General features: G+C 32.7%; 1 protein-coding gene across 2 annotated transcripts; it reads left to right on the top strand.

Moving 5' to 3' along the window:
• The first annotated feature begins 2,615 nt into the window (after nucleotides 1-2,615).
• LOC128236698 (neuropeptide CCHamide-1 receptor-like) lies at nucleotides 2,616-13,383 on the top strand. Of its 2 annotated transcripts, none has more exons than XM_052951768.1 (2): nucleotides 2,616-2,731; nucleotides 7,240-13,383. In XM_052951768.1, the coding sequence occupies exon 2, from the start codon at nucleotides 7,320-7,322 to the stop codon at nucleotides 8,517-8,519; it is 1,200 nt and encodes a 399-aa protein (XP_052807728.1). In that variant the 5' UTR covers nucleotides 2,616-2,731; nucleotides 7,240-7,319; the 3' UTR covers nucleotides 8,520-13,383. The 2 variants fall into 2 exon arrangements, with proteins under 2 accessions (XP_052807728.1, XP_052807727.1); XM_052951767.1 differs by lacking the exon at nucleotides 2,616-2,731 and adding an exon at nucleotides 2,738-3,004.
• Nucleotides 13,384-15,314: the final 1,931 nt, after the last annotated feature.

Raw genomic sequence — 15,314 nt, 5'->3', positions numbered from 1 at the left:
ACAGAAATTTAAATCAAATCTATATATCGGTGGTAATTTAAAATATACGTCTAGGCAGTGTACCATTTAAACGATTCTTTGTTTGGTTAAACGTCGAGTTACTGTGACCGATGAAAAACTGATAATTCCTGTTTAAATTATCATTATAATTTATTAGAACTCCAAAACCCATTTAATGATCATAGTCGTTACTTCAATAATCTTAAATCTGTTTAAATGACTCAAGTGGCAAAATTATATTTAATTTCTTTACCTACACTCTGTTCCTGTTAAACACTGGATAAAAGTCCGAACAAAAATGCTGCCAAATAACGGAAATATGACAGTAAGATTAGTTCGATTTACAACTTTGATCGACCAAGATCTTTTATTAACGTGCACCAGTGTGGTATCAATATGACTAAGCTATTACTAACTAAATAAGTGGGTCAAGAGCCAAATTGCTGAAACTTAAACAAACTCCTTGTTAAAATACACAAGGAAAAAGTCTAACATACATTGATTAGAGGTACACAAAGTACACACATCACAGACAGACCAGGCCCCAATTTCTCAAAACTTCTTAAGTTCTTTATAACAGGATTAAGCTAATCTCACTATTTTTGTTATTCTATAAAATGTGTTATATTTACTTCTTCAAGAATTTTTAGAAATTATGTAGGAATAATCTGTATGATTATCAGAATAAACCATTTTTCATTTACCAAAAAAACATTTTCAGTATGTATTTTGGCTAATTGAAATAAGCGACTTAAGCCTGTAAAGCTTGAGAAGTTTCGAGAAATTGGGGCCAGGGGTGGTATTCAATATGTTACTTAAGTCAATCTTATGGTCATACATGATTGACTTCATTCACTCTATTGGTCAGTTATAAATAACAAACAACCTGATTAGCTACATCGTTCTTAGATCCAGTTAAGACCAGTATAGAATACCAGCCCATGCCTGATTCGAAATATCTTTTAAAAAACATATTTGCTTCACAGTCTTGGAACGATCAGCGATTCGAAGTTCACTGGGTGTTTAAACTAGTTCATGTATATTGTAAACTCACACGTATCCTAAATTTATCATTATCTGTTTTTTTTATTTCTTTAGGGATACCAACGAATGGCAAAATTGATATTCGAATATTCTGTAATTCTTTCGAACGTATATTCGATTACCAAAATACATCTTTTAAAAGTTGTAGTTAACTATTATAATATTCTCTCAAGTAATAGCCGGGATATTTATTCAATCAGACAACGGTTTTTAACTTATAATTATTTAAACAAAATAACCACTGACACACAACCACGATCAGGATGATCTATGACAGATGAGGCATGTCTATGTAAACTCCCATTAATACTCAAGCAAGAAGAGAGTCAAACAGTGTTTTAAATCACACATCATCAATGGCACGCTCCACAACTGGATAGTTTCTAGTGCCTGCGTACATCTTATATATGTGGTGTCATCTCGCATTTAATTTTGTGGCCTTGCACAGCTCAACAGAAATAAGTGCAAATCGATATTCACACATTCAAAATGTCCAAAATATGCATCAAGTTTCTTGTTACGTTAAACCACGTTGTATGCACACACTATGATGTCGGTTTCAAAACTTTCAACGTCCCTCGTGCATCATGTTATTAAACAATTATAATGATTAAAAGAGTAATGACTGTGAAACCATATTCCACTGAGGAATTATTGTAGTGGCTTTCATTTCATTAAGACGTTTTTATGAAAACAGCATGTACAGTAAATTTAAAAAACAATAGACAATAAGTAATGACTTATGCATAAATTTAAATTTTATTCATTTTACGATTTCATTTCTGTACAATAGTCTTGTAATTAGAGTTAAGTATATTTTGCAAGCAAATCTGAAAACATTTGTTTTATGAGGGTTTCAGTTAAATGCTTTGATTAATTACAATGCATGAAATGATTATTTCTTTGGCTGTAAACATCTAACACACAGTTACCTCTGTCGAGTTTAACAATGACAGTATTTTTCCTCTCAATCTTAGTTGCTAATTTACATTTATAGCTGACTGGTAGCTTTATTTTCCAAACAAATATTATATCAAAGCCTCATACAATTAGTGCTGGTACAGTTGAAATGTTTTGATTGTTTTTTTGTATTCATTTTATGTCAACATAGTTTAAAGAGATATACACAATGAACACATTCCTCAATTAAGCTTATGAAAAAGTAAGCCTACGAATTGTAAGTTATGGGAAGTTATTGAAGTATAAATGTGTACAATTTTGGTTTAATTAGTAAAAATGCAATAAATCATTTATCGAACATCATACGTGAATAGGGAAAATAACGAAGACATCGTTTTCGCAAATAAGAATATCAATTAGTTATACATTGACATGATGGTCATTTTAAGCTCTTATGCTTATATATGGTACTTAAAGTCAATCACCTTTTAGGCTCTTAAAAAGTTTTTCGATCAACACTTTTCATACCGACCAGTAAATGTTTTTATTTTACCGTTAAACAGAATCGGAAAACGTTTCAAGCGTTTCATTGGCAAAAGGATATCGGCTGTAAGCCGTGTGAGATGTATGGTAAAAAACCCCAATACATTATACATTTCTGACGCGCTTGTCTACAACACTGCATTTCCTAACCGCACATTTCATTCGCAGGCGGGAAAGTCGGCATTGTGTCAGAACAGTATTTGAGTTGCTTCTCAGCGACCAAAACATCACTTGGACTTGATGGGTAAACATCTAGTAATTACCTCAGCAGATTTAGCAAAAGATTGTAGCGTTTTGTGTTACACGTGTATTTTGGGAACCAAATATATATTTTTGTACCTGTAAAACGTGTTCAACATGTTGTCGAGCAATGTGAATTGACAGATGGTGAAAGCTTGCACAACAATTCGGAGAGTTTCTTGGTTGGAAGTGGTTTACCATTTGTATATTTTGGAATAATATAGTTTTATATGATATGGAGAAAGAGGAACTATTACCTTACCATTGTTGATAAACGGTAATAAATATGTATATACTTTTATTAAACAAACTAATTAAACGTGGAATTTTTCATTAATGGATATACACTGTACTTTTGAATTTTAAACGTGAAAAAAAATATAGCAATTTCGTTTGAATGTTGCGTATTTCAAGTAATAATAATTAAGAATATTAATAAGAAGTAACTCAACGGGAGTTCTTCAACTACTGGATATACACTTTACGCGTATTTCTTTCAATTATTGCGTTATTTTTTCACGTTTTAATATGTTTATCTTCGAAGCAGGTAATCATTTATTAATTAAACAAACAATGTGTTCCGGTAAAAATATTTCAATCATTACATTAAGCAATGTTGACATTTCGGACTATTTATGTATTCATTCACCTTTCTTAAAACATCTTGTTTAGTAGTAATGTATCAAATATTAAACACAAACAAAGCCGATCACGTCATCATTGGTTCAGAAACAAGGTTTTGTAATTGTCTGTTACTGTATTTTAAATAGTTCTATGCGACAGTGTTTCCGGTGCTCTAGTAGAAAAATGACGCATTTAATGACAACTGATTGTTATAATCTGACGAGCTTTTTTTAAGAACATCACCAATGGAGCATTTTATATACACGTTGAAGAAACGTATCGCCGTAACTAACTGAAAACTTAATATATTCGTGATGATTTGTCAGACTAGATTTGTTTGATAAATAATTATTTTTCTGTTTAACTTCTGCGCTTATCTTATAATGCATCAAAAGCAAACATATTTCATATTAAAAGTCAGCAATGTCATTATTTTACTTTTCATCATTATATAGATTAACATTAAATATTTGCATCAATGTATGCAACGTGAGTAACGATAAGGCTGTATAGAACACATGTATCAAGTGTACTACTTTGTGTGTTATAAACATTTTTTTGTATGCTTTTCGATGAAATATGGAGTTTTATCAGTGAAATTACAAAAGTGAAAATATTAATTTGATATGTAGTAGACTAAGTAGTTATAGTGAAAATATCAACTAAAATGTCCACGTTTTTGAAATAAAGTGAAGTTATTTCCCCTTGATTTAAAAAAAACCCACATTAAATTAAAAAAAATGTTCATAAAGATATTTTTGAAAATAAACATAAATTAACCTTTATTAGAAAAATGAGAATCCTGATTTACAAACGTTTTTATGGTAACTTGAAGCTGAATGTTCGAAAATTTCCTTTCGTGCAAAATAAATTACAGATGAAAAGAACTGCTCAAACATAAATTCGATGTTGTATCATATATCAAATCTCTTTTTAAACTGTATGATGTTGTTGTACTACTCCCGGAAAATTCACACAGCAATTAACTAATATTTTGTTGTTTATTCCCCGACCACGCCTGACAATTTGTCAATAACTTAGCGTGTTCCGTGTTATAGATATAAACATTGTATTCATAGACACAACATATTTATCCAAATAAAAGAAACACCAGCAACAACAACTCCACCACCACCACCACCAACAACAACATCATCAACAACAACAGCTTCACTTTCATGTCGATGGAATAGAGAGTCATTGCATTCCTTCCACGATTGCATAACTGGTTTATGTCAGTTGTAACGGTGGCTACTGCTATAAACCGTCATAAATATTGGGATCAGCATGCAAACATACTTTACGCAAAATGGATTCTATTTTGATATTAATATAAGGCACATCTTCAAACACCATCCAGCATCATCAATTAAAACCATAACAATGGCATGACTGAAAAGTCCGCCAAAGCAAAAACTTATCCTGACCAGCCATGTATTCAAAAAAAGGGAGTTCAAGTGCATTAACTTAAAACATTTAAAGTCTAGAAACTCAAATGAGTTCCCCTCAGGGAAAATATTCAACGGATATCGGAACCATAACTAGGGCTACAAACACACGCTTATGGTTTATTGAGATTTTGAATGTATTTTCTAGTTTTTAAACTGTTTTACGATAAGTAGTGAATTAATCAGCCGTTCATATTTTTTTATTTGTTATATTCATAACCAAAAAATTGCATCAGGTGTATTTCTTTAAAAGGATTTATTTCCCCACCGGTTTCGAAAATATTAAATGAACTCCGCTTTAACCGATGATAGAGGCGTTAACAGTGCTGACTGTTCCACTATAGCCCCAGAACAGTTTTAATCAAGTTTCATACTTAACATGTAGTTTGTTTCGTTACGTTAACCCATTTCGGATTGGTCTTGATTTTACTGGATGTAGTTCGTGCTTCTTAAGTTAATCCATTCCAGATTGATCTTGTTTATACTGGATGTAGTTCGTGCATCTTAAGTTAATCCATTCCAGATTGATCTTGTTTATACTGAATGTAGTTCGTGCTTCTTAAGTTAATCCATTCCAGATTGATCTTGTTTATACTGGATGTAGTTCGTGCATCTTCAGTTAATCCATTCAAGGTTGGTCTTTTTGATACTGGATGTAGTTCGTGCTTCCTAAGTAAAACCATTTCAGATTGATTTTGTTTATACGCGATGTAGTTCATGCATCTTCAGTTAATCCATTCCAGATAGGTTTTGTTAATACTGGATGCAGTTCGTGCTTCCTAAGTCAATCCATTCCTGATTGGTCTTTTCTCTACTGAATGTAGTTCGTGTTTCGTAAGAGACTCCTTTTTAGATTGTTTTTGTAGTTAAGTGACATTTCAGGCAGCCCTCTCTGTTTTGCCCAGTAGGTTTGTGTATCTCTACGAGTAAAGACAAAAACAACAGGTTGTATAATTCCTAGTGAAACCTGCTCATTATCCTACTACCTAATAGAAACTGTGAACAAGAATCCTAATTTCAAGTCCTGCTTCCGGTGAGCGGAATATTTGTTTCCTATTTTATTGGTTTTGAATTCATTTTCTTCAAAAAATGTATAACATTTATTTTATGTCTTATCTTCTCACCTATATATGTTTTTGAAAATGTTCAGGAACGTTTCATATTTGAATGACTTCAAAACAGGCGCTTACGGGCGATTAAGGTGCAATTCCTAGATCGATGCACGATTATCCAACACAATCGGAAGAGATTAGTGCGTATAAAATGTTAATGAATTATCTAATCGAAACTTTGAGTTGTTTATTGTAATAAAGATGAAACTTGTCTTATTCGTAGGTAGATAAACCTACATTTCGATAAAAGATCAAACAAGAAAGCACCTGTGATGACTCTTGGAATGTACAGTTTTATGTCAAACATCTGTTTAAGATACAACATTATTGAACCATGTTTATGTCAATTTTAAGACAGATGCACTTAGTTCAATAAGAAAATATTTTTTTATTTCTCGGCCCCGATTCATCCAAGTTAAAATATATGCTACTCAAACTGTTTTAAGGATCATCAACGGCGAATACTGACATGTGTGTTTAAAGGAAACCAATGTTCCATATATTATGGATAGGCGAAAATAATAACAGGTTAACTAGTTAATTTCAAAGAAAAATGTTAAAGGATAACTAATGTGTTTTTACCAGAAATTCATTTTAATGTGTTTATCAATTGATTGATTCAAAAGATATATTTTGCATTTTTTCAGTCACATTTATATTGATATAATAAACTACAGAAGCAAGCCCAGTTACCAAACGTTTAAACATAAACTTATATCTGACAAACGGTTATAATTATTTAATTGCTGTTTTTATATGTAGTTTTAATTTTGTTCATAATAACCATGACGTCATGTTTTGGTGTCAATTTAATTGATTCTTACGTTGTGACTAAATAATAATTGATCATAACAATTATTGTCTAGTGAAAAAAGTATCAATAACAGTTTATGTTGCCTTTTCCAGTAAATTATTTTGATACCAAAATAAGGTAAAGGAGATTTGTTAGCAAAATATGTGAAGTATAGTTCGAGCTATACTTTCGCAATTAGCCTTTTTACACAATTTCCCTCCGTAAATTGGCTTACATCAAGACAACACTATTAGATATATATGTTGTAAGTGTTTATATCTTGAAAATATAATAATCATGTCATACAGAATTGATAACTTTGTATGTTTCTGAATATATTCATTGCAATATGACTATTTGGGTGCTATGCATGATCATGTTAAACTATTTGGTTTTATTTCAACCTGTCGTTTGCTCCCAGTTTTGTTTATATACATTTTCATCCTGCAATATCTATAACGGTTTAACATATATATTTTTATTGATATTAGTGATCAAGCCATCCATAATGTGTTCCCAACTTTTCGTCTTTCAGGTTGGTCTCCGGTATATATAAGACGGCCAAGCTACGTAGTCTATGCCAACTAAGTTCGAACGGTCGGACAACCTAATAAGATGTCTTCAGAAACACTGTCTCAAGTCAACGGGACTGTTTTTTATGGACGAATCAATACGACAGGAGATGGTGTGAATAGTACGCCTACTGTTGATGTTTACGAGGAGCCACACGAAAACGTGGAAGCCATTCTGGTGCCTATTCTCTTCGCTATAATATTCCTTATTGGCGTCGTGGGAAACGTCACTCTCATCTTTACGGTGTTGAAAAACAAGTCTTTGCGGAATACTCCTAACATTTTTGTAGTCAGTTTATCAATTGGTGATTTACTGTTATTATTGTGTTCTGTGCCGTTTTCGTCCACGCTTTTCACGTGTTTCTCTTGGCCTTTTGGGCGATTTCTGTGTAAATTTAACGAATACATGCAAACACTTTCTCTTGGTGTCTCGGTATTTACACTAACTGCCCTAAGTGGTGACCGGTATATTGCCATTGTTCACCCCATGAGTAAGCACACGGGAAAACCTACGCTTATAACCGTAGTAACTGTGGTTGGAATTTGGATTCTTTCCGCCGCTCTCGCAATACCGGAGGCAGTTACATCAAACGTACTATATTTTGAAGGAGGAGCCCAAATGGATAATGAAAACACCACAATCGTACCAGTAACTATCGCGATTTGTAAAATATATCCGGAAGACAGCTTGCCAGTGTGGTACAGCAAGGCACACTCCATGTACAGATTTATAGTGTTCTTTGTTATACCTCTTCTCGTCATCGCAATGTTCTACGTCATGATGGCGAGAATCCTGGTAATCAGTAGTAAGGCATTGCCCTGTGAATCCGTAAAAGGATCAGCGATGAATCAACAGCAAAAAAGGCAGATTCAAGCGCGTTTGAAGGTGGCCAAAGTAGTTCTTTCCTTTGTCGCCATCTTTGCTGTATGCTGGCTACCACGTCACATATCGATCCTAGCTGGACATTTCGCAGATCCGGAGTACAATATGTCTTGGCATGTTCTTAAAATAACATCATTTTGCTTGACTTATATCTACTCATGCGTGAATCCATACGCGCTCTACTTTCTAAGCAGTCAGTTTAGGAAGTATTACAACCGCTACTTGTTCTGTTGCTGCCCTAAGGGCTCTTATATAGGTTTAGCGGGCGGGGAACATTCGGCTATGTACAATTTTAAAAGCACTATGCGGCGGGGTAGCATGACTTGTACGGGCGTGGTGCATTCGCAGTCTATTTTCTAAGACTGTCAGTGGTGACATATAAATAAACATTTATAGCTATAACACAAAAAGTATATAGTTCTCACCCTTCCATATTTTTTCTCATCTGATCTTAGCGTAAAAACGATCAAAATTATTTTGCTGACGCATCATCTTATGATTGAAACATAACTTTTTACGAAAACCTAATTCTAAAAGCTTTTTGAATAGCCCATTCGAAATCGTTTTATTCAGTATTAATCAGCAATACTGTATATAACTATTGTGAACAACATGGGACTTAGTTAATGTAAGCCTTTCTATAGCAGAACGATAATTTACCACTGCAACTGTATTTTATTTCGGATATGTTATCATTAGAGATTTCAATGTCATATCAATAAATGGTTAATATAAACGTCACGCTTAGACATATTTTTCTTAGTAATAAATTATATATCTCATGCAAAAATTATTTCAGTGTAAATATAACAATATGTGTAGTCGCAATATTATGTATGGTGGTGATTTATTTATAATTGTTCGTACTATTGTGTCAAAATATATCGAGAGAAAACGGGACGATATGAATGCATTTTTGTAGTAATGCTTTAACAAAAGGGACAATATATTGACATAATCTTAAATAAGCACGCTCCTGGGAACTAATGTTCATTCGATATCTTGTTCTTTTGCTTCGTAAACTAATTGAAATAATTAACTTTTCTGGCAAAAGCAATAGCGATATAAGGCCACAAGTACAGAGTTATTCGTTATTGTTGAATTACACAAAGTTAAATGCAAGTATGGCTAATGAATATCGTATAATAGCGTATACCTTTTAGTACAAATACTTGCTAATAGGTGTCTCAAATCTTTACCAGAAACCAACACGTTCGTTCAAGTCGCACATTTCTGGTATGCATAGTGCATTAATTAATGGTACCTAAAAGTTTAATCAAGAAAGACAAAAACGGTACCCGAAATATATGTACTCAATATACACTGTTTGTCCTGAATTAAATGTTTAACTTCATGTTCAGACATACGCTAATGTGTAAATTTCTTTGTAAGGTGTTATAACCTTATAGAAACACTGGCGCAAAAAGGGTATATTTAGGGAATTAAGAAAGGACATCGTATTGAAAGGTCACGTAACAATCAGCGGTTATTCCCAGTCACAAGTTCGTCGAAATCATGTGTAGACACCGTATGTGAATGCTTGAAAAGTGTTGCTTCATTCAATTTGTGTTATTTTTTTAAGAAATGAAATCTGTGCCATTGTTGCTAATAGTTTTATTGTGGTGAATTTGTATTATGTCATATATTATGGACTGTAGAAATGAGTTATTTAAAAAAATACTTACCTATAATAAAGACCTTTTCTGCAATAGTGTTATAGCGCTGTTGTGAATGTTCATAAAATCGTTTGCCATTTCCAAATTCTATTGGTTCGAAACGTGATTACATTGCTTTGAATTGAAGGCAAACCTATCAAGTATCATGTTTTGTATATTATGTACTGATCTATTAAACAAAATAGCTTAAATATGTTACACTTGCATGTGTTGCAGAAACACCTTATTATAAATTGTTATTTGTTGAAACGAAAGAATGTAGGCATGTATATATATTTAAAAAAAGACATGAACATGTATATAGCTAATTTAACTGTTGTAAAGTTATTAGAAATGTTGTGAAAGCAAGATGAGAACATAAAGTACACGAATGAGCATGCTGTTTGTATGTCAAATGCCGCTTTATCTAAGTTTGCTTTGAACGTATGAATGGAAGTGTATTTATGTCCATATACAAAACAATGTAGAGGAAAAAATGCATATGATATCGTAACAAAAACAACTGGCCGATTGTTCGGAACGTTGTTAAAATCAAAAACTTTGTTTACATTATTGTTGTTAACTCTCAAATCTTTACTTCTCTTGAATCTGTATGATACACATGTAATCTGCTGTATTTCTAACAAGATGTAAAACAAAAGTTGCAGTTGTTCTTGTTTATATTTAAATATAAAAGGACATCAAATATCTACGTTAAAAAAATAACAACCATTACGTTCATCACGTTGTTAACATTTATAAACTTATTAACTTATTAAAATTTTGAACAAACGATGTATTGGTTTAGTGTCTTGTCATTGCCCCATTGTTAATATATATTTTAATATATACATCTAAAATATTGTTATATGTGTAATTATACATTAAACAGTACGACAATTTACACATCACATCTTATACTACATATTTGACATTCTTTTTTTTCAGAAAATATTTTTATTTGCAAAGATTAATTCAAGTGAATGTCTAATTCTATAGTTTTTTTTCTAAAATGCAAGTCCAAATTGCATTTTGTAAAACAAACAAAAAACAAGTATTTTCAAAAGAGATGGATCAATCTTAAGCTTTCAGATACTATGTTATCAGATTTTTTATACCCCCCAAAACAAAGTTTGGGGGGGGGTATTCTGGAATCGGGTTGTCCGTCTGTCCGTCTGTCTGTCTGTCTGTCCGTCTGTCCGTCTGTCCGTCCGTTTTTTTTTGTCCGGGATTCATCTTTGTCGTTATTGAACAAATCTTTTTCAAACTTTCAGATATTAATGGCCATGATGTAAACTTGCGCCTCTGTGAAATTGGTACGGGTCACATGACCCTGACCAGAGTTATCTCCCCTTGATGTGTTAAAGTAGGCAAAATAAGCCCTGTCCGGGATTCATCTTTGTTATTATTCAACAAATCTTTATCAAACTTTCAGAAATTAATGGCCATGTTGTAAACTTTCGCCTCTGTGAATTTGGTACAGGCCACATGACCCTGACTGGAGTTATCTCCCCTTGATGTGTTAAAGTAGGCAAAATAAGCCCTGTCCGGGATTCATCTTTGTTATTATTCAACAAATCTTTATCAAACTTTCAGAAATTAATGGCCATGTTGTAAACTTTCGCCTCTGTGAATTTGGTACAGGTCACATGACCCTGACTGGAGTTATCTCCCCTTGTAGGCAAAATTAGCTTTGTCCGGCCTAACTCCAGGGCAAACAACCTAGACATGGAGGGGTGGGGGGTATTCGTTAGCCTATGCTTACAGTTCTAGTTTGATTTTTTTTTTTAAATTTTGATTTTGCTTGCCTTTCAGAACAAAAATGTTAATATTTAATTACATATAGGGTTATGTTGTAGCTATTTTCTTTCAAACCAAGCTGCATGTAGACAATGGCATGCTTTCCTTTCCTATTTGGCATGCTTTTAAATACTTTAATTTGTTTAATTGATCAACTCTTCCAAAAAGGCTTCATTGCTGTTTACTTACTCCTACTCACACATGCTTCTTTTATAACTGACCAAACCATCTTGATATGTCTTTATATATGTCAGAATTGGAAACATCAAAATACAGTTTATGCGAATATGTTAACGGTATATAGTTTGTTTAAGTAATACACATGTATAAAAAAATGTTGAGGAAAGGATGTCTTTTTAGATATTGCAATAAATTAACCAGATGCCATCTTCAAGGTTTTTTTTCTGTAATTCCTCGTTCTAAATGTTTCGTCGTTTACAGTCTGAAACAATTCCAATTTAGCAAAGTTTGAGTGTGTGCGTGTGAAGCGTTCATGTTTTTTTTTCGAAAAAAACAACAACAACACTGTACTGATAAATTATGTTGTGACTTCGCTAATTTCTTCTCTATGGGATCGCCAAAAACGGGAAAAAACCACCACCAGAGTTAAATTTATATTTAACTGAGTTCTTTCCAATAGATAGTTAAATTAGCGGATTGTTTATGCGTACGGACTAGTAAAATGACTTATACATTAACGAAAACACTGTTATTGCTGCTTTGAGAACAATAATCAATTAAATTAACAGAAAGCTCGTGCGATTCATTTGACTGGGACTATTCTTTTAATGCAAAGTAAATCATTACCAACGTGAAAGCAGCGTCTGATATGGTTCCGTGGTTTTTTTCTCAAAAGAATGATCCAGGAGATGGCATCTGTTCAACTGCGCTGATAGCGTGATGTAGCTTGTAAAATATTGCTCAAACTATGCGTATGTATTATTATTGAGCTTTTGTTGAATACGATATGCATTCTTTTGCAATATCATTATGTCTTTAAATGAATTGATAGTGTGATGTAGCTTGTATTGTTAAGTTCTTGCCCCAAACTATGCGTTTGTAATATCAGTCAGTCTTTCAGGAATCCGACACACAAAATAGGAGCTTTCTGATAGCTTCATCAATGCTAAAATTCATTTGGATGGCTTGTGCACCCATCTTTGTATGTTTCGAATCCTAATTACTTATCTATAAAATGAATGACTAAATGTACATTATACATAAAGATATAACAGTGTTTATATTTGTTCTTTATTCAATTGAAATTAGTATTAGAATGACCTACGCAAAATTTAAATGCAAAAAAACCCAACTTAACTATAATTATATTTATCTTCAAACCTGATTGGTTTTATTTTGTTTACTGCACAGAAAACAATACAAGTCATCACAAATAGTATGGGGTCAGAAGGAATCCAAAATCCACATGCATTTGTACAGGATATCTTCACTGCCTTGATAACATGTTGTAGCTTGTAAGTTATTGCTCATAACTGCATAATTTCTGGGACTCTATAAATGCTGTGATGATATATTTTAGGCTTTAAAAAGCTTTTTTACTCCAACATGTTTATGGATGAAGTGAATACAATTGTAAATTAATAAGTCGTCTGTATAAAACAACCATGTCAAACTATATATGATCCAATTAGAGGAAAGGTCAAAATCATTTTCATAATACGGTCACTGTTTTTAAGAGATCGTGTTTCAAACTATTATCCCAGTTATAAATGGCCGTAAATTAAACGTATTTCTGAATAAATTGTGGACAAAAGGGCCAAATATCTTGTTATCCAGTATTTACACTCTTACTTTGAACAAGTTCACATTTTTATTCAAGTTTCGAAGGAGTGTCTAATGATGCCAACCTCCCACCGATGTGTTGGTGCTGAAGGCGTTCCAAGTTTTCAATAAGTCAGGCTGCACATGCCCAGCATACAGTGATGAGGGATTATGAGCAATTGTATTGACTTATTATGTATTCTATGACGATATTTAATATAACATTGATAAACGAATAACGCATGCACGTTCTTTTATCGCCGTTATCTGCGTTACAGTTTAAACGAAATATGTGCATTCCATTTATCAGAGCAATGAACACTTTTAAAAAAGTATATTTACAGGTAAGAGTTTTGTTTTAGGTACATGAACTGGTAAGAGTTATAATGAAAGGAATATTGTGCAGGTAAGAGGTGCTGAGACATATTAAACTATTTACGAAGGACTAATCTATTGTTTTAGTGAATTAAGATGAAGTGCGATGAAATTCGATTCGCGAACCTCTAATGCACATAATGGTGAAAGTTTGTGTCATAAACACGATAAAAAATGTTAAGGCGTCTTTAGCGGGCACAAATAATTGACATACTATACTTTGCAATGTATCGTATAAATACGTATATACTGTAAGAATACTCGAGAGAACGTCAAGATAGCTCAGTGGTAGTGCGTTCGCCTCGGTTAGGGAATGTCCCCGTATCAATCCCGTACCACGCAATATTGAAATACTGACACGTTAACAATTGGTTACAGTAGCTCCTTTGTCGTCCATGTATCGTTTCCTGAGACTTTACCCTACTATATAAATTCAAACGCGAGTAATGTAACTTAATATTGAAGCTTGATGCTATTTTCACCCTCTGATTTGTATATATTGTAATTATCAACTGTAAGCAATTATTATTAGTGCCAATTGCGAGATTTCGGTCGATTTGTATTGTTTGTTTCTTCTATTTATGGAGACCTGACCGCACCAAAAGGATAAAAAAAACATGTTCAAGGACTTTGTATCTAGGTCTATTTGGCAAAATAATGGTTATAATATTGTGTTCGTTTTGATAATCAGTAAAACGTTTTTAAAAAGATCATTAAGATAAAAATTCAAACCGAAAGCAATCAAAATATTATTTGAGAAACAATATTCGCAATGTGATTTCTTGACATAAAAAGGCATGAAATCATGTTTTACGTGTTATTGCACGAAATGTCTGTTTTAGGTCTCTGTTATAAATCAAAATGCCGTTAACAACCGGTTTTTGTTTTACGAATGTATACAACGTTTGATGCTTTGTCATTTTACACTTTATGACGCATACACACACCGGGTGTTGTATTTACCTGACATACGGATAATACAACTTCAGTTGTTGATTTCTTTATATATTTATCCAAGATGAGAATTATCCATCATAGTAGTATGTTTACAGGTATATATGGTTTTTTTTTCAGCGACCATGCATTCCTAATGTCGGTTAGATGTCACATGTTTTAATTTTATTTTAACTGCTTCTAATTTGGTTATTTTTTCTGAATGAAATGGATTCTGTAGATGGATAAATCAAATGTTGTAACATGTCATTTTGTTCTTTTAAATGTAGTATCGACATACTGGTTCGTAAATGGTAACTTTACAATAAACAAAGTGTTGTTTATTTTTTCCTTGATTTACAACATTCCATAAATGTACCATTGTGAAACTGCACGGTGTTTACGTTTAGCGGTCATAACAACGTGCCCCTGGTTGGACGCAATTGCAACACTTCTGGGAAAAATCAGGTAAAACGAAATAATTGCCATTCAATTGTATTAAACATTTTTATGAAATATATAAAATAAAAGTATCAATGGCAATTGTTCCATTAATCGAGTTTTAGTGTATAAAAAGTAACAACAAATCATTTTTCCACCATTATTTGTT

Source organism: Mya arenaria, chromosome 6 (genome assembly GCF_026914265.1).
Source record: "Mya arenaria isolate MELC-2E11 chromosome 6, ASM2691426v1".
Classification (NCBI taxonomy): Eukaryota; Metazoa; Mollusca; class Bivalvia; order Myida; family Myidae; genus Mya; species Mya arenaria.
This window is presented reverse-complemented; position numbering and strand designations above follow the sequence as displayed.

Excerpts from the sequence above, each read along its gene's own strand:
- LOC128236698 (XM_052951768.1), top strand. The coding sequence starts at position 7,320 with ATGTCTTCAGAAACACTGTCTCAAGTCAACGGGACTGTTTTTTATGGA.